This window comes from Argopecten irradians, chromosome 3 (assembly GCF_041381155.1).
Source record: "Argopecten irradians isolate NY chromosome 3, Ai_NY, whole genome shotgun sequence".
NCBI classification, from domain to species: Eukaryota; Metazoa; Mollusca; class Bivalvia; order Pectinida; family Pectinidae; genus Argopecten; species Argopecten irradians.
The window spans coordinates 27345405-27367961 of NC_091136.1; the positions used below are offsets into that span (position 1 = coordinate 27345405).

General features: G+C 34.1%; 3 protein-coding genes across 5 annotated transcripts in view; 2 read left to right on the forward strand and 1 right to left on the reverse strand.

Annotated features, from left to right (window-relative positions):
- The window catches only part of LOC138318053 (protein transport protein Sec23A-like), a 15385-nt gene extending 10115 nt beyond the window's left edge, over positions 1–5270 (forward strand). The window contains exons 18-22 of one of the 3 annotated variants that reach the window (XM_069260107.1): positions 51–206; positions 508–573; positions 1013–1024; positions 2014–2043; positions 2836–5270. In XM_069260107.1, the coding sequence (XP_069116208.1) occupies positions 51–206; positions 508–573; positions 1013–1024; positions 2014–2043; positions 2836–2928 (357 nt within the window). In that variant the 3' untranslated portion in view covers positions 2929–5270. The remainder of the gene's footprint in view (positions 1–50; positions 207–507; positions 574–1012; positions 1025–2013; positions 2044–2835) is intronic. The other 2 variants (XM_069260108.1, XM_069260109.1) reach the window with 2 other exon arrangements.
- Positions 5271–6779: 1509 nt separating this feature from the next.
- On the reverse strand, positions 6780–13316 carry LOC138318058 (calcineurin B homologous protein 1-like). The gene is made up of 7 exons (XM_069260116.1): positions 13145–13316; positions 11636–11708; positions 11313–11393; positions 10913–11025; positions 10209–10312; positions 9553–9633; positions 6780–9199 (listed from the first exon to the last, which is right to left on the reverse strand). Exons 1-7 carry the CDS (start codon positions 13209–13211, stop codon positions 9146–9148), a joined length of 573 nt encoding a protein of 190 aa, XP_069116217.1. The 5' UTR covers positions 13212–13316; the 3' UTR covers positions 6780–9145.
- Positions 13317–13509: 193 nt separating this feature from the next.
- Positions 13510–19432, forward strand: LOC138318059 (complex I intermediate-associated protein 30, mitochondrial-like). The gene is made up of 4 exons (XM_069260117.1): positions 13510–13560; positions 16081–16563; positions 18051–18239; positions 18539–19432. The coding sequence occupies exons 2-4, from the start codon at positions 16090–16092 to the stop codon at positions 18746–18748; spliced, it is 873 nt and encodes a 290-aa protein (XP_069116218.1). The 5' UTR covers positions 13510–13560; positions 16081–16089; the 3' UTR covers positions 18749–19432.
- The last annotated feature ends 3125 nt before the right edge of the window (positions 19433–22557 follow it).

Consider the following 22557-nt stretch of genomic DNA (forward strand, 5'->3'; position numbering starts at 1 on the left):
GTGATTGTAATAATATTTGTTTTAAACTACATATTGATTTACCCTGATAGACGATAGCACTTTGGAGAGAACAGAAATATCAGGATCAACCAGAGTATGAAAACTTCAAACAACTACTACAAGCTCCTGTGGACGATGCCCAGGAAATCCTACAGACACGCTTCCCTATGCCACGATATATCGACACTAAACACGAGGGCTCACAGGTATATTATACTCCAGAAATAAACATATATGTATTTGCTAAAATATTAGCTGTTTTTATTTTGAATATTTTGGGCTTAAAACATAGTAAGTTTTGAAGAAAAAAAAATCAAAATTACCAAATGATGTCTTTTATTACTTCATAAATTAACAACTTTTGACTAACCATAAGTTAAATGAGAAACCTTTGAATGTTTTTTCCTGCAATCGAATAAAGAAAATCAAAGAAAAGGGATGAATCAATGCACTCAATGAAAACCTTTATTATGTGTTAAAATTTGGCATTTAATGTCTGTTTTACAGTCTCGTTTCCTGCTCTCCCGAGTTAATCCATCACAGACACACAATAATGCCTTCGGATGGGGACAGGTGAGTGAATGTTTATGTTTGTACCGGAAACAATCTGCCTCTTGTGGCAGTAATTTGATAATTACACAACTTATCACTGATACCTATATTGTTTGGCATTTGTTATGTATTTATTTCCATTTTGTTGACCTAATAGTTTTACACTGCATCATTCTATTAACACATTCTCAATATTATGATCACAAAATTTTCATCTCACAGCTAGTTATAGCATGTGTGAATTTATATTGCAGTTGATTTGATTTCATTTGATTTAATACACAAGTTTGTGATAGTTTTCACTTTCCTGAAATAGCCCAGTGAAGATATGGCATGATTCTTATAGACTGTAGGAAAAACTCATGACTAAAGTGCAATTACTAATGCATTGTACATGTATACCCATTGTATATGAAACCATTAACACTGAATGAATGCTAAAACTTCAATCATTTTAAAGGTTGCTACTTCGGTTTGTATTCTATTTTTGAATGTAGACTCCATTTGTTGTGATAGGGTGATGGTGCATGACTATAACTGTTATATAAATATACAATGTGTAGTAATGTGGTCTCAGTGTAAGAGTGTTGGTTGACATACACTCAGCATTTCTGTAATGCAGACATACAATGTACATTTCTAGTTACATCTGGCAATTAATCTAACAAATAAGTGAAAGGAAATACAGGTCAGGGGTCATGTGTTAGGGTCCTGAAAGAGGTATGAGAGTATTCTATGAGACATACAGGCCGAATTCATGTCAAACTTGCATGTTGAGTTGAGTGACATAAAATTCAGTAAAAAATTGTATTTATAGACCCTAATTCAAGGGTCATGAACAAAATGTATTAGCCTACTCCTGAGGGAAACTCTCTGGATCTGAGCTGGATTAGTCAAGAGTAGAGCTCAAAGTTCAATTTACATGACTGGAGTGAAAGCTATCATCGTTTGGTTGAAAAGTGTGCCACTTGTGTTAACTCTTGAATTTCATGTGAACTCGCCCACAGATAATGCATGATCATTTATTATATTTTTTATATATAGTGCACCTGTCTAACGGTCTTTCTGAATGGAATGTCAATTGTTTACTTAATCAGTATATCTTTTCCTTGTTGTTCATATCTAAAGCACCTGCATATTTGATATATATATATATATTTAATATTCTCTGCATTTTAACATCTGTATTCAGTAGATAATTTATTGATTAAATAACCACTTACATTTCATATTGGTTATGATTGGACATTATGTATTAGAAAAGATAGTTTCTTTACGATTACAACTTTTCAAAAATCAAATAGCATTATGCCAAAGATATGAATCATATCTTGGTTGAATTCTTGTAATAGACAAAATGAAAAAAAAAAATATTGTCTAAGTTTCCATCAAAACCTTTGTAAGATGTAAGTGTAGTTTAGAAGTTATAATAGTACTAACAAACTTCCTTATCATGTACAGATAATAAGCACTGGTGGTCCTACCTCTGAGGTTTGTGTTTATCTTCGGTGGTGGCCACATGGTTATAGGGCTCATGCATGTTATGTTACTGTTTCAGACTGAAAAAAATGCTCAAATTATTTCTGTTTTTCAGAATTGAATGGATTCCACCATGGAAATAGGGCTATTTAAAAAGATAAAGTTCATTATGCTTAATTTCGGATAATAGTTTCTCATTTCTTGTCTTGGTTGGCTGGGTTACTTTCCTAGATGTCTTAGGAAAATCAAGAAATTGGATTAATATGAGAGGCTGGCATGTACTCTGCTTAAATTTGTGTAGTAACTGGGTGGTGTACGGTTATTTAGAAGTCAATTTTGCATGCTGAATGATAAAAAATATCAGCTTATGTTGGCAAAGAGACACAGAAAAATTAAAAAAAAAATAATGAATTTATGTTATTCATTCAAATATGATAAATAAAAGCGATGCACTTTTAAAAGGACTTATTGTTCCTAACTACAATATAGATCTCCCCTCTCATGTTCGATATATACTTCATGCTTCCTGTGGGAATGAGCTGTAATCTTATCTGTGTCAATATTATCTTACAATAATCAAAATCTAACTTTGAATATCAGGAATACATTGTATAAGGTATATTAATACTAAAATTATTTATTCTATATAAATAATCTTATTTACTCTTTTCTGCTCAGCTATCTTACCTTAAACCTATATATGTTGATTGTATTTAGTTGTAAAGTCTTGCACTTTAGATTTACACCACAAAATCATGATTAAGAAATAGAAATTAAACCCCTGTATTTGATTCTTATTTACAGGATGGAAGTGGGGCTGCAGTACTGACAGATGATGTGAGTTTACAAGTATTCATGGAACATCTCAAAAAGCTAGCTGTGTCTAGTTCTTCCTGAGGATTAGCTACAAACTAGGGCAGAAGACAATGTTATAAAATTAACCAGTGTGTGAATAACCTGAATCATTTTGTGAACTCGAGGATGTAGTTTGTGCCAACCAAAACAAATTTCTCCAACTTGAGGAACAGACTCGTAGGAGAAATAATGAAATTCAAATTTTGGTACACGTTTGTGATGAAGCTGTACTTGTAACACGCTGTGCGGTTTTGATGTTGACAATATTTTTCATCCCAACCACCAAAGTTTACAATTAATTGACGAACCTACAATTTGTTTTAAAACTCTGTTGTCTATATAATTATTTCTTAGCCACAGTTTTTTCGGGGACAGCATTTGTGTTATAGATGTCTGTGATTATATAAGTCATTGGTATTTTACTGAAATAGTGATCAATAACACATTATTATAAACCCATCAGAGTGATAATTTTCTCTCCTATGAAGATGGTACCCCGGGTACATGTATTGTCCATTCATTCATTTTATCATGCGCAACTCATAATACAGTATATGAAGTTGTACGTTCGTTATTAAACCTCTACAGTTTAGAGGGAAAATGTGGTAAGACTGGTATATAAAATCTTCTATAAAGGGAAAATGTGGTAAGACTGGTATATAAAATCTTCTATAAAGGGAAAATGTGGTAAGACTGGTATATAAAAACTTCTATAAATACCAAAACATTCATTAGTCACATCAGGGAATAAAGCTGTTGTAAACATAAAATACATGTGCCACTAAATATCCATATAGATGGAGGTCCAATTGTCTTAAAAACCTTTCCTTCAATGTCTTTATTTCTACCTGTATGCATGACCTAACACCCGAAGTATATAATACTATATATAAAATAGAAATACATATGATAGGGATGCATTTTCATTACATGTATAAACAAGTATGTTATATATACAGTACATGTATGTGTAATAAGTATGGATGTTGAGATATTAATGATTCAATCAATTTCAGAATACAGCAGCAGATAAGTCTTATACTTCTTTAAAAGGGTAACGGTTTAAAAACTGACTGCAGTCCAGAGTAATTTGTTATTTACCGGTACAGTATAAATATTAATTGATGGTTGTATATGTTGTATAAATGATGTGTGAATGTTGTATGATATATGAGTTTTAGAGGCCTGGTTTATGTATGTGCTCAGCGTTATGTCCTATACAGTATGTTAAAAACTAGTGATATCCATACTTTTATTAGAACATATAGGTTTACTTTTGATAAGTCATCTATTAAATTTAATTCAGCTAACCATGTCCAGATATTGAGATGATTGATAAAAAGCTCCAAACCTTCTGGTAGTAAAATTAAATCAACATTGATGTTTGATTAAAGCAACAGTTCACATATTAACTGAGTTATGTTTAATGAATCAAATTCCATTTTAGAGTAACTTGAATTATTTGTAAAGAAATTGGTTGATAAAATCTGTTCACCTTTTAAATAGTAAATTTAAAGCTATTTTTAGAAGAAAAAATTCATATGGTGATCATGATGATCTGTGCAAGCAATATAGGTTTTATTGATAAGAATCACTTTACAATTGAGAACATTTACAGGTATCTATATTATTTCACAAGACTTTAATGTCAAAGAGTGAACAACTCTTTATCAATTAATTTATCTTTGTTCAAAAATATATTGCTGAACAACAGTATTCTATTGGTGCAAATCGTGTATAGACATTATGACACAACCCTTCACAGGAAGTGTTTAAAGTGAATAGTTGGGCAAAGAAATTCAGTCTAAATGCATTCATTGGCCTTCCAAAAGTTCTCACATATCAAAACGACTGTCAAGTTCTGCTTACGTTTCCCAGTTCTGACCATTGAAATAAAGAAAAGTTGAAAGCATTGAAAGCGAGCTCGAGGCTGCTTGGAAATGTAACCACGGACAAAGTCAGCAGGGAGGACGTTTTAGGATTCCTGTACTTTAAAATTAATTTCTTCGTACGCAGACAGATTTTGACGAGATATTTCATTTTTCTGTTTCATAAGAAATTCTACTGGATACACTCACATCATTTTTACCGACTTTAGCCATCCTTGCCCGACTGTTCACTTTAAATTAAGGTATTCATTGGTCAGTGAAGACTTAATATTTGTAGTAGTATAACCACATACTCAATATTAAGAAGTGATGTATATTGTGCTTGTTTTATTTTTGTTGACTAATTTTAGCAATTGTTTTCATTTCATGTTTTGTTGACAAATTATTATCATCATTGTCTAGTATTTTTTACTATAAATTAATTATGAATACTGTCAACTGTGGATGTATTTATTACTTGCAAAGAAATGAATGAATGAAATTTACAAAAATGAATTCCTCCTTTTGTGTTCTTTATCTGCGCAATCAATATATATCTGACTTGTTACTATTTGTGTAACGATCTGTGATTCAATATCATCATTGTCTTTTAGGGCATGATGCCCGACATATTGCCACACACTCTCCACCTCTAGGTCGCAAGTTTGAATCCCATGTGGGACAGTTGCCAGGTAACTGCTGCTGGTTAGTGGTTTGTCTCCAGTACTCCTGGCATGTCCTTAAATGACATTGGTTGTTCATAAGACCAAACCAAAACAAACTAATAAACATAAAATTTTAGTGTAATATCCCAAGATATATCCTAAATTGAGCTTGTAGTCATTTGAAGCTTTGATAAATGACCAACAGTGCTGCTCTAGATGATGTGAAGAATTTAAACCTTTCCTTGGGGATTGAAGGCTATGAGTTAGCCACCAGCTACTACAGATGAACTGATGAGCTTTGATGTGACCATGATCACATCGATATCCAAAGCAAGCACACCTGGAAATGGAGCATAATTTCTATCTTTAGCTCACCTGCTCAAAGAGCAAGCCAGCTTATGCCGTGGAGCAGTGGCTATCCTCCAGCTTAGATAAGGTGCAACCAGGATTGATCAAACGAATAACCTTGACCTTCATTCATGGTCACAAAGGCAAAATAGGCTAAAATCTTTTTATAACACCTCGTCAAACCAGGAGGCCTAGAAATCTGATATTGGGCCTTTTACATGCTGGGATGAAGGGCTTTTCAAATGTTAATGACCTAGACCTTAAGAAAAAATCTTTTAAACAACTTTTTTTTCCAATGATGACCTTTATTCAAACTAACTATACTGTGTTGGTCATTTGTGACTAATAAGTGATCTGGCCAATACCTTAAAGGGACAATTCACTCAGGCGAATTCTTTTACATAACCAAAAAGCAAAAATGGCATAAATGTATTGTTCTACATTTCTTATGAAACATATAACATAACGTATTGACAAATTCCACGTCATTCATTAGTATTTTAATTGATACCGTTGTAATTACAAATCGTTGATCAATACGATTAAGCAAGTACAATATGTACGCTGTACCCATACCCTAGCCAAAGACATGCACGTTAAACAAATGAACTACATAACCACTGAGGAGGTGATAAATAATTTTTTAGGCAAGACAATTCACCTAATAAGGTAAACACACTGCTGTCAGAGCGATTTGAGCAGTTCTAGACAAAAGTTGCATTACTTTACGAGCAAGGGACAGGGTTCGGCATACAAGATGTTTGACCACCATGTGTAATGGCGGACAGCGAGCGAGTTTGAACATTTCACACGCATTTCACCACCATGGGCTTTTCTGGCATATCACAGTAAAACCGACTGATCTAATTTCTATAAGAACTGGGTTTTTCCGATATATGTACAAATTTTAATGTTCTCTTAGACTGAATTGTCCCTTTAACTTCTATGATTAGACATTAGCAAAATAGTAGAATCCAGCATCCACAGAATATTAAGTATCACAAAACTAGAGTTCTATAGAATCACATGTTTATTGTTTATAAATGCAAGTACACGGTACATATATAATGCTCCATATTGATATAAAGGCAATGTACATGTATTTATTTTCTTATTTTTACATATATTTAAATTTTAATTGAGATATTCAAGAAACACAGAAGAACATAAATCTATTTCATTTCAATATACAATAAAACATAATTATAACGAACACAGTTCGTGGCTTCTCTGGTAAAACACTATCTTTCCTTCCCTAACAAGGTTTATATAGGCTTGTAATGTGTGTATAACAAACTATGCTAATATTGACGTAATTCCATTGGTCCCCAGAGGTTCGTTATAACCATGTTTTACTGTAGTTAACATGGACAATTTTAAATATTTGAGTTTGTTTACTCATAAGCACCTTAAAATACACCAGTTCCATGTCCCTTCAGTGTTAAACCTAACATTTCCTTACAAAATAAGAAGTCTTTTGTTTAGCCAAAAATTAGAACCCATATAGTGAAGACTTTTGAAAACAAAAGTACCAGCCTATGCTTCACATTGTAGTACTATAGATTATATATACTTGGTACCAATCACATCCTACATAAAAGAAAACTTTATATTAGATATGCTGACATCCATCCTTCAATTTTTTTCAAATTCCATTCGGCCTTATAATACTTTTTAACTGTCATGCTGTGAAGTTCACCACATCATTGCTGGATAACCAATATTACCAAAGAGATGTTTAACTGGTTGATTGAATAAACCCTCACAATGGGATGGAACAATGGGAAGAGACGAATTGTCTCCCAGATATACAGGCTGGCTGAGAACAGTGAAAAAAAATGGGATAGTAAGATTGAAATGTGTGAACAGATAAAGTGAGAGGCATAATTGTTAGATAACACAAAATATCAATGCTACATTTCAAAACAGTTGTATTTAACATCAAACTCAATTATTCTAAAGATTAGTCAATAGAAATTGCAGGAAAATTTACTAATATGAAAAGTAAATTGGTTAACATGTGCGTGTAATAAGCCCGTAGATAAGATATGTAGGGGTATACCGGTAAACAAAATAATTCCAGAATATTTATAATGTATATTAGTGAGACATTTGTGCTAAAATAAGTGTACCGGGTATAAATAACAAAAATCAGTAAAAAACATCATCATGTGTAAAAAATTGTTGTTGGATACAGCATATACTTTGTTTTAGGTAGATTCACAGTACAGGAAGTTCTAGATTCAATACTGACACCCATAGTCCCTGTCATCACACGACAAATCCTGCTATACAGTATCAACTATGTGTAACTCCAGATATGCATGTCTCTCAGAAATATGAAACGTTATTAACACAAAATTAATGAACATTATATAATAACAAAAAATAATAATATTCAATAGAATTCTCCTTACAAATTACTTAACCTGCCTTCTTCATGTTTTTCTTAAATCATTAAAATAAATACACTTTACTACATTTGTAATTCTAATTTTCAATCACTTAGGAATTTATTACAGAAAACTGTTACAAAGTTTCTTTCTATTCTTTGAAAATATTTTAATGGCAATAACATGAGATTTTTTTTTTATATTTATCTGATATTTCTTTTACTAGTTACTACTTGATATTCACTCCCTGCACAAAACGTAATATGTAAAACAAAACAGATAATAAGCAAACATATACAACAGATAGCACATCTTTGGATTTACTTGACAAAATGAATAAATTACATCTTGTGCAAGTAAGGAATGATTGATATGCATGGCAAAGTTATGGCCACGTTATGTAGAATTCAATACAGAATAGCGAAATGTACTCGTTTTCTTACAAAACATTGAATTAATCTTTAAACTGTATATCAATTTAATATTTAAAATTTGATTGTTTGTTTAGTTTTTTTTTTTAATTTAAATTCATTGATGCATTCAATATCACAAAACATTAATCAACCTAGTAAGCACTTATATCATTCAACTTTATGAGAGAAAAAAACAATAGCAAATTAAACCTGGTGACAACAAGCTGTAGAGAGTCAATTAGTGCTATAACATTGAAGTCTTTCTTGTCATGATTTCATAATACAGAACCTTTTCTCAGCAGAGAGGTACAAAATTACCCTTGGTTTTTACAAAATATCTTATAGTCAAATATCATTAAGATGTGAATATGAAAACAAAACTGAGTATATAACAATAGCATTTACATATATAAAAATAATGGGACTCGTTTCAAAGACTTTCTGCTGAAGCAAACATCGGCAAGAACTTGTCATGATTTCACACATTTTGGCAACTGCTCCACAGTTCCAAGCTTTTGCACTGATAAGTATTTTCTCCACTGATTCTATTAAGCTATATCATTGCGTTCAGATTAATGCAGAAATCGTATACTCATCTTCTGCTCAACATCCATACGCTCCATTGCCTGTAACATACAAAATAACACAATGATATAATCATATAATTATCGAGTGTGTGTTGAACTTCATTTCCATGTTCTAATATAGCAATTTATCTGTTCTATTGACATTGATTTATCAGGGAACTGTTGATTTACACATCATTCATCATTTATAATAAAGGCATTGTGGAATAGATTCATTTTTTTCTTCTTCTTCTTCTTCTTCTTCCACTTCTTCTATGTTTTTCATTTTTTACCCTTTTCATCAATTCACATTCTTCTAGTAATGGCCTATACAGATTATGCTTTCAGATCAGATCCTTCATAAATACAGCATGGTTACAACTCCATAATTCAATTGATTGGTGTTTATTTACCGTTACAAACTCCTCGAATGAAATCTGGTTATCACCGTCAATATCAGCTTCACTTATGGTCTTGTCGGCTATACTGCCGAGCTGAAACACACAAAATAAATCTGTCAGTTACTGTAGCTATACTACCCAGCTGAAACACAAAACAAATCCGTCAGTTACTGAAACTATACTGCCAAGCTAAAACACACCAAACAAATCCGTCAGTTACTGAAGCTATACTGCCCAGCTGAAACACAAAAAGTCAGTTACTAAAGCTATACTGCCCAGCTGAAACACAAAACAAATCAGTCAGTTACTGAAGCTATACTGCCAAGCTAAAACACACCAAACAAATCAGTCAGTTACTGAAGCTTTACTGCCCAGCTGAAACACAAAATAAATCAGTCAGTTACAGAAGCTATACTGCCCAGCTGAAACACAAAACAAATCAATCAGTTACTAAATATATACTGCCAAGCTGAAATACAAAACAAATGAATAGCTGAAGGTGTATTAAAGACAGAAACATACCTATTTTGGGTACAAACGTTTTACATTTCCCTTAAGTTCTACAGAGTCCTTTCCATAGCTATAGATATATATGTACCAGGTATTTGTTACTATTTTATTCCTTTGCCTGATTTACTTCTCAAACTTTATCTGCCTAAGAACTTTACCTGTTCCTCTGTAATATTATCCCCAACCATCATGTGTAGTACAGCTAAAAGTTCATCTCGTGAAATCTTGTCATCTCCATCCAGATCATACATCTTGAAAGCAACTGGAAAGGATTGAAACAATGTAAAGTAAGTATATTTAATAATATTTCCAACAAATTGATATTATTTTGATTTTGATGTACATATGTGATTGGTTTACATTACAAAAATATGTACTAGAATTTGCAAAAAAAAAATATTTCAACATTAGAACTCTAATTAACAAGGTCATTTTATTTTTATCAAACTGAGTAATAATACCTTATAGATTTCCTAATTACAAACTTTCTTTACCACTCACCTTCTTTCCTTCCCTCTCTACCCCATCCCTCCCTGGCTGCCCTCCTCTGCTCATAATTACCTCCCTGCTCCCTTCTCTTCCACACTCCTTCCATCCATATTCAGCCCCCCCTTCCCTTTCCTCCTTCCTTCCCTGCCTTGCTCTCCCACCCCTCAACCCTGCTGCTTTCCCTTCTTCCATCCCTATTCAGCCTCCCTCCCCTTCCTCCATCCTTGCCCTTCTCTCTCCCCCTGCTATCTCATCTAGAATAAGAGATCCAAGTTAGCAACTTCAAACATTTAAATCAACTTCACTTACATCTACAAGAGTTTGCTGCCGGATAAGTATATTTTAACAAGAAAAGTATGTGCTGTCTACTCACATTTTAGTTTTTCTTCTCTTGTGTTTAATTTGTTTTTCGTCTGGTTTGTTTTGGTTGGTCTAAATCTTGCCAGTACCCTCATAAACTGTCTGAAGTTCACTGTTTCATCATTACTGAAATAACAAAGCATAACATTTTTATGAAATAACTCTACACATGAAACAACAAATGTATCAGTATATGAAAATATAATTAGTATAAATGAGCTTAATTCACTCACTATGATGTGTGACTTAGACTAACAGTAATTCAAAAACACACATAACACTGCATCACCTCTATAATTTGTATGCATTCCCCCAAAATATTCACTGCTAATTTTAATATACCTGGTATAGTGTCTTAAATGGAATTCTTCCATGGCTTTTATTGACTTGTTGTTCATAACAATATGATTTACCTTTCCTGAAAGAATGCATGAACAATCCTGTCCCCAAGCGGATTTATTGCAAGTTCTGGAATGCGAAGAAAGTCTTCTCGGCTGGAAACATATAAAAGATGTCAATTTGTTACATCCTCAACCAGATAATGGTTTATATCTCAATATTAAATTATAGTATACTGGAAATTTGCCTTCAGGTAAAACATGAGTAACCAGAATGCAAGAGCTACTTTCAAGTAAATTATGAATATACAAGAGTACCTAAACACCAGTGATCATGATCATGAAGTATCATGAAGATTATATATATCCTGACTTTGATTTATCCTTAAGTACTATACCTTAAAACTCCATTGCTGCTCTTATCTAGACTTGTAAAACGGCTGTATAGACGTACAATTTGATTGTGTGAAACTGAAAAATTAAATAAAAATGTCAATTATTACTATATGCCAGCCTAGTATGTGGCCACGAAACATTTGGAGAATCCCTCAATATGACTAGCATAAATGAGCTTAATTCAATCACTATGATATGTGACTTACAGTAATTCAACCTTAGTTTTAAAATTACATTGTTGTTATCAGAATACTGATCATGATATATGAACTTTGTGTCACAACATTGTCACTGCTTATTGGCAGTTATAGCAACATTATATATAATGTAGGACAATTTAATATTATACATATACATGTACTTGAAGTACAATCTGAGCTTGCTTGATTATGAACATAAGAGGGGTATTTATGTGTAGTGATTTATCCACATTTGTTATCTAATGGCAATGACTTTTATTTTTTTGTAAATAATGTTTCCTTCTTTAAAAAAATAATAAAATAATGTAATACAGTAATAAGACATTATGGTTATTATCATGTTACCCAAATGCAGGATTCCATTAAATAACAAGAGGGCCTGCATCACTCACCTATCATAGTTTTATTTCCTAAGGTATCTAATAGATGAATTTGTTTATTTTCCTTGTAGAATTTTAAGGAGATATCCCCCAGGGAGCCAGAGCTGAGATTTATACAAATTCTGTTACGGATTAAGGATGTTACTGGGCAAATTTTGCATCATAATTTTAAGATAGTCATATAACTGATTTAAGACCCTGTGGTTTTTTTACACGAACTATTGAATTCTATTGACTCACTTTATCATAAGATGACAATCAGGACTACAGCATAGCCATAAGGGAAATTCAGTGCAAATGTCACGGTTGATTAAGTTTTGCCTTTGTTCTATTTTAGCCCCATACAGTTGATAGAATTGATTTTGTTTGTGACTTTAGAAAATTTTAGACAATGAAATATGTCCCAATTTGATTAATAATGTAGAAAGTTGTATTAGAGATTGTGTCATGTAGAATTAAAACGCCCTTTAAGAAAAAAAAATGTTTAAAACCATTTATGCGTTTTCTGTAAATTCATTTCTCAGAGTTCAATCCTGCAGTTGGGTAACAAAATGATAGCTCAAATAGAGGACTGATTCTGCATGACTGTTACCCATATGCGGGAGTGTGCCCAGCTTGATTATTACATTTAAAACAAGCATCAAATTATCAGCTTATTATTGACGACGACCATGCCATCTGTCAGAAATCTTCCGTCCGTCGTTCAAAGCTACGTCATCGCAGCTAGCATCATATCATTTTCAACTGAAACTTAACAATTGGCGTTTAAATCATGTTTAGAAATTAATGAATCTAGTCTTATGCAGTAGACTACTGTACATGACGTGTTACAAACACTCAACCAGCAGGCCTACTGTACGGTACTGTAAAATGATCAGCTGGTCATGGTCTTCACAAAATCTGTAGAGACGAATTCAAGTTTATTACTTACATCCGGTTTCATTCTGTATCTCATTAAGTTCATTTTCTTGTAGCTGAATGGAAGCCCGAGTCCCCATAATGTACAACGTGGTTGATCATAGGCGAATCCACTCGAAAAAAACACAACCACAGTTTCGACCAGCGACTGCCTTCCTGTGTTGTCAAACTGAAAGGTGAAGGTCACATGGGTAAGTCAAAGGCATGATAATGCACTTGATAATTAATTGTATCTTCAATCTACAGAACATAGTTAACAGTAAAATAATGACAAAATACAAAACTTTTCTGTAAAGTTTTAATTATAGGGATGCTAATTTAGTTTAATCAGAATAAATTGTTAATTTTTATTGTTATTTAAGAAAATACTCCCGGGTATTTCACAGATCTCACGCATGGCGATTCGACCCGGCGTATATTGAAATAGTGGTATGTATGGTATTTAGGTCTACTAATAAAGGTCATAGCAACATTAACATATGGGTATAGACATGAACTCTTATTTATAATTATCTTCTAAACACTTTAATAGATTAGTAAAAACTAGACTACTAACAACCAAGACTAGTAGCATCAGCTGCTGAAACATATTGCACATTAATTGTAGTAACATGTATCGACTGTATAATAAACATCAGAACCCTTCGAATTACATGCAAATAAATGTTTTCTAAATTTGGAAGTAGAAGCACAGGTGTTTGAAGTTCTATGGGGTATTAAAGATACTATTATTATTATTAATATTATCCCAAAATATAATTTAAAAAAAACATAACTTACGTATTTAATCTTTGTTGGATTTTAACCCTCCACCCATACTCTGTTTCTTTCTCCTCTCCCAATATTAATTCACTCTCGGGGGCCACTGTGATGGAGTGGTTAAGATGTCTCAGCATTTTACCACAAGCCCTCCATCTGTTAGCTCTGGATCGCTAGTTAGAATTTTGTGTGGAGTAGTTGCCAGTATTGATCACTGGTCAAATTCTTTTTCTCTGAGCACTCCAGCTTTCCTCCACCATCTTAACCTGGGACGTCTTTAAATTATCTTGGCTAGTAATAACCGTAATAAGACTTTAAACTAATCAAACAAACCCAGTCTTTTCTTTGTTCCTTGCAACAACTCCCCTTCTGTTACATTTTGTTCACCCAATTACCCTTCTGTTCCTTTCTGTTCTCCCAATTACCCTTCTGTTCCTTTCTGTTCTCCCAATTACCCTTCTGTTCCTTTCTGTTCTCCCAATACGGGGGTTTCGAGATCCCAAAACGACATGGGTAAAAATATACTATTTACCGTTGATTAGTCCCACCTTCCAGTGATTATGACGTCATCATTTGACGTGATTTTTATGACGTCATAATTTCCGGAAGGTGGGACTAATCAACAGTAAATAGTACTTTACCCACGTCATTTTGGGATCTCAAAACCCATGTATTACCCTTCTGTTCCTTTCTGTTCTCCCAATTACCCCTTCTGTTCCTTTCTGTTCTCCCAATTACCCTTCTGTTCTTTTCTGTTTTCCCAATTACCCCTTCTGTTCTCCTAGTTACCCTTCTGTTCCTTTCTGTTCTCCCAATTACCCCTTCTGTTCCTTTCTGTTCTCCTAATTACCCTTCTGTTCCTTTCTGTTCTCCCAATTACCCCTTCTGTTCCTTTCTGTTCACCCAATTTACCTGGTAATACCCTTCTGTTCTTTTCTGTTCTTCCAATTATACATACCCTTCTGGTCCTTTCTGTTCTCCCAATTACCCTTCTGTTCCTTTTTATCCTCCCAATTACCCTTCTGTTCTTTTCTGTTCTCCTAATTACACTTCTGTTCTTTTCTGTTCTCCCAATTACCCCTTCTATTCCTTTCTATTCTCCAAATTACACCCCATCCACTTATTTTCCTTCCTCTGCCCCCAATTACCAGTATCTTCACTCTGTTCCTTTCCACTCTGTCAATTACTCTTTGTTCCTTCCTATCTACACTCAAAGTTACCTCTCATTTGTTCTTTCCACTCTGCCAATTACCTCCCTTTGTTCCTTTCTGTACTCCCAAGTATACCTCCACCCTGTTCCCTCCTTCATTCCCTATTATCTCCCCTCTGTTCTTTTCCTCTCCGTAATTACTCTTTGTTTCCTACTACACCCAAAGTTACCTTTCCACTCTGCAAATTACCTCCCCTTTCTTTCTTTCTGTTCTCCCAATTACCTACCCTTTGTTCCCTTCTACATCCCCAATTTTCTCCCCTGTGTTCCTTTACACTATACCAATTATCTCCCCTTTGTTCCTTTCTGTTCTCCTAATTTTCTCCCCTTTGTTCCCTTCTACATCCCCAATTTTCTCCCCTCTGTTCCTTTACACTATACCAATTATCTCCCCTTTGTTCCTTTCTGTTCTCCCAATTTTCTCCCCTTTGTTCCTTTCTGTTCTCCCAATTTTCTCCCCTTTGTTCCCGCCTACATCCCCAATTTTCTCCCCTCTATTCCTTTACACTATACCAATTACCTCCCCTTTGATCCTTCCTATACTCCTAATCATCTCTGCTTTTCTATAATTCAAATTAATCTTACTTAGGCCCAAAAAAAAATGGCTGTTTAGGGTTACCCGACAGACCCTAATTTTTTTTTGCCACTTTTCTACGAAAAAAAAATTAAAAAGTCGGGATTTCGATCTCAGACTCTGGTTCCGGATCGGCCATCATTTTAGAGTGAAAAACACTAAAAAAATAAAAGAAAACAAAATTCTCCCGACCGACCGACCCTATTTTTTTTTGCCAATGTAACCCTAAACAAACATATTTTTTTTTGGCCTTATAGTTACCTGACAGTTTATCTTTCAAATTGTTCTACACAGCTTTCCTCTTCTTGATATCTGTCTACATTTCACGTAGTGACAGTTTATTTGTTGAGTTCATCTATGGGTGAAATCAGTTGGCCACTAATGATTAATTTTTTTATTGTTACAGACTTACACTATGGCGGCCTTAAGGGTGGCTAAAAGCTGTCGTACTTTTCTTCAGCCAAAAAATCCCCTTGTGATACAGGCTGCTACGGTTGTTAACTTGTATGATATTGACAAAAAGAGTGGTTATGGTGAAGAGATTGAACCTAGTAAAAAGAAATATTTAAGGGACTCCATTAAGGCCTTTCCTGGTGAATTAAAGCTGTATAAACAGGAATGGAAAGACAGGTTACGAGTTTATGACCTCGACAGGTGGAATCTTGATCACGGTTCCTACGAGTACTTGTGGAAGTTCCGGGGACAGGAGAGCATTGATAAATGGTTAGTTACTGCTGACAGAGACAATCTAGAGGGACAAAGTTCAGCTAACCTGACTGTCAGTAAAGCAAATCATGCCTTATTCCATGGATACCTTTGTCAGGAAGTACCCAAGGATGGAATCTCCAAGAGTGCTGGATACTGCAACATGAGGTCTCCTTCTAGATATGTAAGTATTGTCCAGTTGTTTAACTGACATCAGACAGTAACCTAGTAATTACCTATTGTCTGCTTATGTTGATTATTGACCTTGATTCTGTATATTACAGTTATCTCTCCTTGGGGTTCAAAGAATGAGTGTAATATAATGTGTTTTTGAGTGTAATGACATACCTTGTCAGAGAATATTTTGGTACACAAGCTTTTAATCTGTTGCCAATCAAACATTTAGCTAAGACATCATTATACATCTGAAAGCAGTTTGCAGCAGATTTCTTTAAAACTTGATGGGCTTATAAGGTCATTGACCACGATCTTCATAGGCTCATACTCCATAAAAGCAAGGGCCATGGCGGCTGAATGGTTAAGATGTCTCCACATATTACCACAAGCCCCCACCTCTGGGTCGTGGGTTCGAATCCCACATGGATCAGTTGCTAGGTACTGACTGTTGGTCAGTAGTTTTTCTCTGGTACTCCCGCTTTCCTCCACCAACAAAGCCAGCATGGATTCAGTCTAAGAGTACATTAAAATTTGTATGTATATCAGAAACAAACCAGTTCTACTGTAATGGAAATTAGATTAGTTGGTTTTACTGTGATATGCCAGAAAAGCCCACTGTAATGAAAGGTATGTGAAATGTTCAAACTCGCTAGCTGTCCACCATTACACACTGTGGTCGGATGTCTTATATGGCGAACCCTGGCCCTTGCCAGTGTGGTAAAGAATTTTTTTGCCTAGAACTAATCAAATTGGTCTTACAGTAGTGTGTTTACGTTATTAGGTACATGTTCTTGAGTAAATGTAATTTCACAAACACCTCAGTGGTTATGTATTGCATTTGATTAATGTACGTGACTTTTGCTCGGGTATGGGTACAGCGTACATGGTATACATGCTAAATTGTAGTGATCAACGATTTGTAATTTCAACGGTATCAATCAAAATACTAATAATATTGTGAAATTTGTCAATACCTCTTGTTATATGTTTCATAAGGATTATAGAACAACACATTTATGTCATATTTTGCTTCATGGTTATGTTACAGAATTGGCCTCATTGAATTGTCCCTTTAATAGGACATTAATCAAATAAACCCCCCTATCCCCTCCATAATGGCATATTGAAGAACACGATAAATCTTTATTATAAGTTTCATAACTTACTTGTAATAGCCCAATCAACTGTTTTTGATTAAACCTTTTTTTTCTTAACATATTTCCTAGCATAATAAGTAGTTAGTACTTTAAAAGGCATTAGTTTTGAACACACTTAAATGTTTTAAAGTCTTCATTGTTGTCTCACAAAAATTTGCATTACAAAATACATGTACATGTATGTGAATGGAAAATGTATATATTGTTCCACATTGCATATTTGTTATCAATTACCATGGGTATTGATGACTTTACACCTGGCATATTTTGCTTGCCTTTGGTTTGCTATTATCAATTTACTTTATCTTTTATAATCTCTTTGAATTTTCCTTCACAGATATCATTCCGCAGAAAACGACCCATCGCAGACATAGCAATGTACAATCATCTGGTTATGCGTGTGAGAGGAGATGGAAGACCATACTACCTCAACCTTCAAATGCAACGGTCATTTGATGTAACTTATGCTGACCAATTCAATTACATATTATTCACAAGAGGAGGGCCCTACTGGCAGACAGCAAAGGTAAATAGATAAACCATGTAGTCATCTCTAGCTACTGTCAGGTATAAGGTAAATATAGACAAATGGTTAACTGTGCTTACCTTTTATCAGACACAATTTGTGCTACCGGTATATACATTGTACGTGGGAAAGATAATTACAAACTGATAAGTGTATTGATACTGTAACTAGAATTGATCAGACAATCAGCACATACCATGAGATGCCAATGACAAAATTAAAATTTCCAAATTTCTCTTTGTATGTTTTATCTAAAATTAATCTAAATACTTAATATCACCATTTCATTATCTTCACAGATCCCCTTCTCCAAATTTTTCTTCAGCCATAAAGGCCGTAATCAAGACGAACAGCATGCCCCTGATCTTTCTAGCATTGAGAACATCGGAATCACTATGGCAGACAGTGTGGAAGGGCCATTCCAGCTGGAAATTGACTATATAGCTGTTTTACATGATGCCAACCATCAGGAGGAGCATGCATATGAGAGCTACAAATATACTTTCTGAATTGTTCTACATCAAAGAGAGGGGAGGGGGTTTTTACACTGGAATCATCATGTTTGTCTGTTTGTCTATGTTTGTAGAAATATTTTGTCCAGACAACCCTACCTGTAAAACTACCATGTGTAGATGTGCATGCAGGTTTTCTTTTGCCAAATTTTGGTTGCTATGGTAACCAGCTTAATCACTATACAAAAATTTTGTAAAATGGCCAATAGCTCATTGGTTTTTGGATCAATGTTGTCCATATTTGTTCAGTTTGTATCAACAAATGGGTGTCTAAAATATGACACACCACAAACTTCTAATGGAGAAATGTTTGGTTATCATGTTATCATATAAAAACGTACATGTATTAGTTAGCCATTGGCTAATAAAGCCCATTATACACTTGTAGTTATGATTTGATTTTCATTTTCAGCCTTCCTTACTATTTTCAAATCAGTCTATAATGTACACTTTTCAAGTAAGTTTGAATTGAAATAAACTTAAAATATGGTGTGTGATATCCTAATGCACTGGCCAAAGTGACCTTAGTATTGGTTTAAAAATTTATATGATTAACTATATTGAAAAAATTGTAATGATATTTTAGCATTTAGCATTACCATAAATGCCAAATTATGATGCTATTTTTTATATGTAAGTGATCATGATGTGTTATGTGAATAAACCAATAATTATGAATTTCTTTGACAGTTTTTGTTCATGAGATGTAGTTGGATCTGCATCAGTTAGAATTTGCCTCCAACAAATTACATATTAGCTACACTTAAAATTTCAACTATTTCCCCCACATACATTTTTTTCATCGAACATAATTTTATCATACACTGAATAAAAGGCCATTCTATTGGAGGAGGGGCATAATAGAATGCTACGATCTGTTATGGCAGTGTTCTTAGTCTTTACTCATTCTGTGACGATGGGGTGTTATCATTCTGTTGCAGAGGATATCATTCCGTGACAAAGGATATCATTCCGTGACCGAGGGCATCATTCTGTGACCGGGGTTTGGGGTGGGGGGTGTCATTCTGTGACGGGAGTATCATGTTGTGGTAGGGTCATTATTTGACAGGGGACATGTTCATAATGCAAATAGGAGCCAGGACATGGGGGTATTATCTATACTTAATCTGGTGGGGATCCATTCATTGGAGGGAAGATAATTTACTTTATTAAACTTTTTAAATCCATATTTATAATTTATTTATTTTATTTTATTTTATTCCCCCCTTCCCCCATCCTCGATACTCCAGGGGTTCCAGTCACATACGATCTCTACACCCCTGGACTATATCATAGTAAAACTGGAGGCAACTGGAAAGAACAGGTAATCTAGTCCTTTGATGTACACCAAAAGAACCGTATAATGGCACACTGTGGTTGACTGTGTGGCTTTGAAGTTGGGCATCACTCTCTCTGTAGTCTTCAAAGGAAATCTTTGCAGGCCTGTGATTGGTCAGATATTTTCTTCTGAACTGCCTTCAGTTTTACTATGAGATAGTCCAGGGGTGTAGAGATCGTTTGTGATCGGAACCCTGGAGTTTGGAGGATTCCCTTCCCCTTTCCCTACGCAAAGCCGAAATTGCATTTTTTTTTTTTTAAGATCTTTTTATACAGTTATAATTGTTCCTCCATTTCCATCCTACGTAGACTCTTTTAACTTTTTTTTTTTTCATTTTCCTTTTTCTTTCTTTATAACTCTATCATTCTTTTCTTTTTCTTCTAATCCTGTCTTTGATTCCTTTCCTTAATATTCAGTGCAATATAATTTTCCCCTCATCTCCAAACTCCTTATGTGTATCATTTTTTTCTACTTATGTACTAGAAATTTAAGCTTCATATTTGTATGTATGTGAATGTATATGCATGTGTTAAAAATATGAGTGGATGGTTTTTTAAGTAAGTGTGTATGTGCTTGAGAGTCTATTGAGTGTATTTGTATATTTAATTGTACTGAATGAAAATCATGAATAAAAAGATAATTATAAAAAAAAGGACCTGGGGTATTATATACATGTATACTTATCAGGTGAGGATACAATCAATGACAGGGGAGATAATTCAAATAGGGGACAGGACCTGGGGTATTATCTACCATATACTTATTCAGATGAGGTTCCATTCATTGAAGGGGAGATAATTCAATTAGGGGACTGGACCTGGGGTATTATCTATACTTAATGTGGTGAGGATCCATTCATTTAGGGGACAGGACCTGGGGTATTATCTATACTTAATGTGGTGAGGATCCATTCATTGAAGGGGAGATAATTCAAATAGGGGACAGGACCTGGGGTATTATCTATATTTAATTGGTTGAGGTTCCATTCAGTGACAGGGGAGATAATTCAAATACAAAGCAGGACCTGGGTTATTATCTATACTTTATCTGGTGAGGATCTGTCCAATAACAGGGGAGATAATTCAAATAGGGTATTATATATACTTAATCCAGTGAGTATCTATTCATTGAAGGGGAGATAATTCAATTAGGGGACAGGACTTTGGGTATTATCTATACTTAATCAGGAGAGGATCAATTTAATGACAGGGGAGATAATTCAAATAGGTGACAGGACCTGGAGTATTATTTATACTTAATCAGGTGGGGTTCCATTCATTGACGGGGAGATAATTCAAATAGGGGACAGGACCTGGGATATTATCTATACTTAAACAGGTGAGGATCCATTCAATGACAGGGGAGATAATTCAAATAGGGCGCAGGACCTGGAATATTTATACTTAATGAGGTGGGGATCCATTCAATGACAGGGGAGATAATTTAAATAAAGACAGGGCCTGGTATATTTACCAACAGTTAATCGTTGATTTGCTTATAAGATGGGAAATGATTCAATCAATTGAACTTGAATGAAGATTCAATGACAGGGGAGATAATTACAATAAAAGCAGATTCCATATCTTATTATTAACACTTAAAGATGTTCCACCGCTGACAAATGGCATTTTTTCACTATCAAAAACCGGAGCAGACGATTCAGTATTTTTCTTCAGTTACAAAAGTTACTTTCCACCATTACCACCATTGAAAAGTTTGAGCTTCTAATTTTACTTAGACAAAAAATATTTAAAATAATTTCGTGGCACTATGTGCTATATGGAATGAAGTGTTGATTGCGCATGCACCAAAAGCAAAATAAATTATTTCATATTATTTTTATGTTAATAGACGATTAACACCAATTACTGTTAAATTGATTAATATCATTTATGCTCTGTTGGCAGTGGAGCATCTTTAATCAAGGTTTGAATTTACCCTCTGACGGGATATAATTCTATCAATATAACCGGATCGAGAATGTTATCAATGGGTTTTTTTGTAGATTGACCACTCGACTATAGATTTTGTCTTAAATTTTTAAATGACAAACGTGTCCAAGACCTGTATGAAAATCTGGAGATCTATCTGGATTTATAGAGATCATGTGTAATTACAAAGAATTGTTTATTCCTAATAAGTGAAAAGGGTATTGCTGGTTGGAATCATTCATGCAAGACTTTGAAAAAGTAGCAAATCACAGCGTTTTTCTGTTTGAAATATCGAGACCATATTATATGTCAACATTTGGAGTTCAAGAAATCAACAATCGTTTCTTGTTGAGATTTCCATTCTAATTATAGTAGTTATAGGATATGACATCCCTGTGGCAGGGGGGATAACTCGGTCATGGTCAAGACGATACTAAATTAATTTACTAGATTAGTAAATGGAAGTGTCTTTGGAAACACATTACCATTATATAAACATTAATGATAATAAACATTATAAATAACAAGAGTTTAAC

Excerpts from the sequence above, each read along its gene's own strand:
- LOC138318058 (XM_069260116.1), bottom strand. The coding sequence starts at position 13,211 with ATGGGGACTCGGGCTTCCATTCAGCTACAAGAAAATGAACTTAATGAG. Across the intron at positions 11,394-11,635 it reads AGCAGCAATGGAGTTTTAAG|CCGAGAAGACTTTCTTCGCA; the intron begins GTATAGTACTTA and ends ATATGTTTCCAG. Across the intron at positions 9,200-9,552 it reads CATTCGAGGAGTTTGTAACG|GCAATGGAGCGTATGGATGT; the intron begins GTAAATAAACAC and ends TGTATGTTACAG.
- LOC138318059 (XM_069260117.1), top strand. The coding sequence starts at position 16,090 with ATGGCGGCCTTAAGGGTGGCTAAAAGCTGTCGTACTTTTCTTCAGCCA. Across the intron at positions 16,564-18,050 it reads TGAGGTCTCCTTCTAGATAT|ATATCATTCCGCAGAAAACG; the intron begins GTAAGTATTGTC and ends TTTCCTTCACAG. Across the intron at positions 18,240-18,538 it reads CCTACTGGCAGACAGCAAAG|ATCCCCTTCTCCAAATTTTT; the intron begins GTAAATAGATAA and ends TTATCTTCACAG.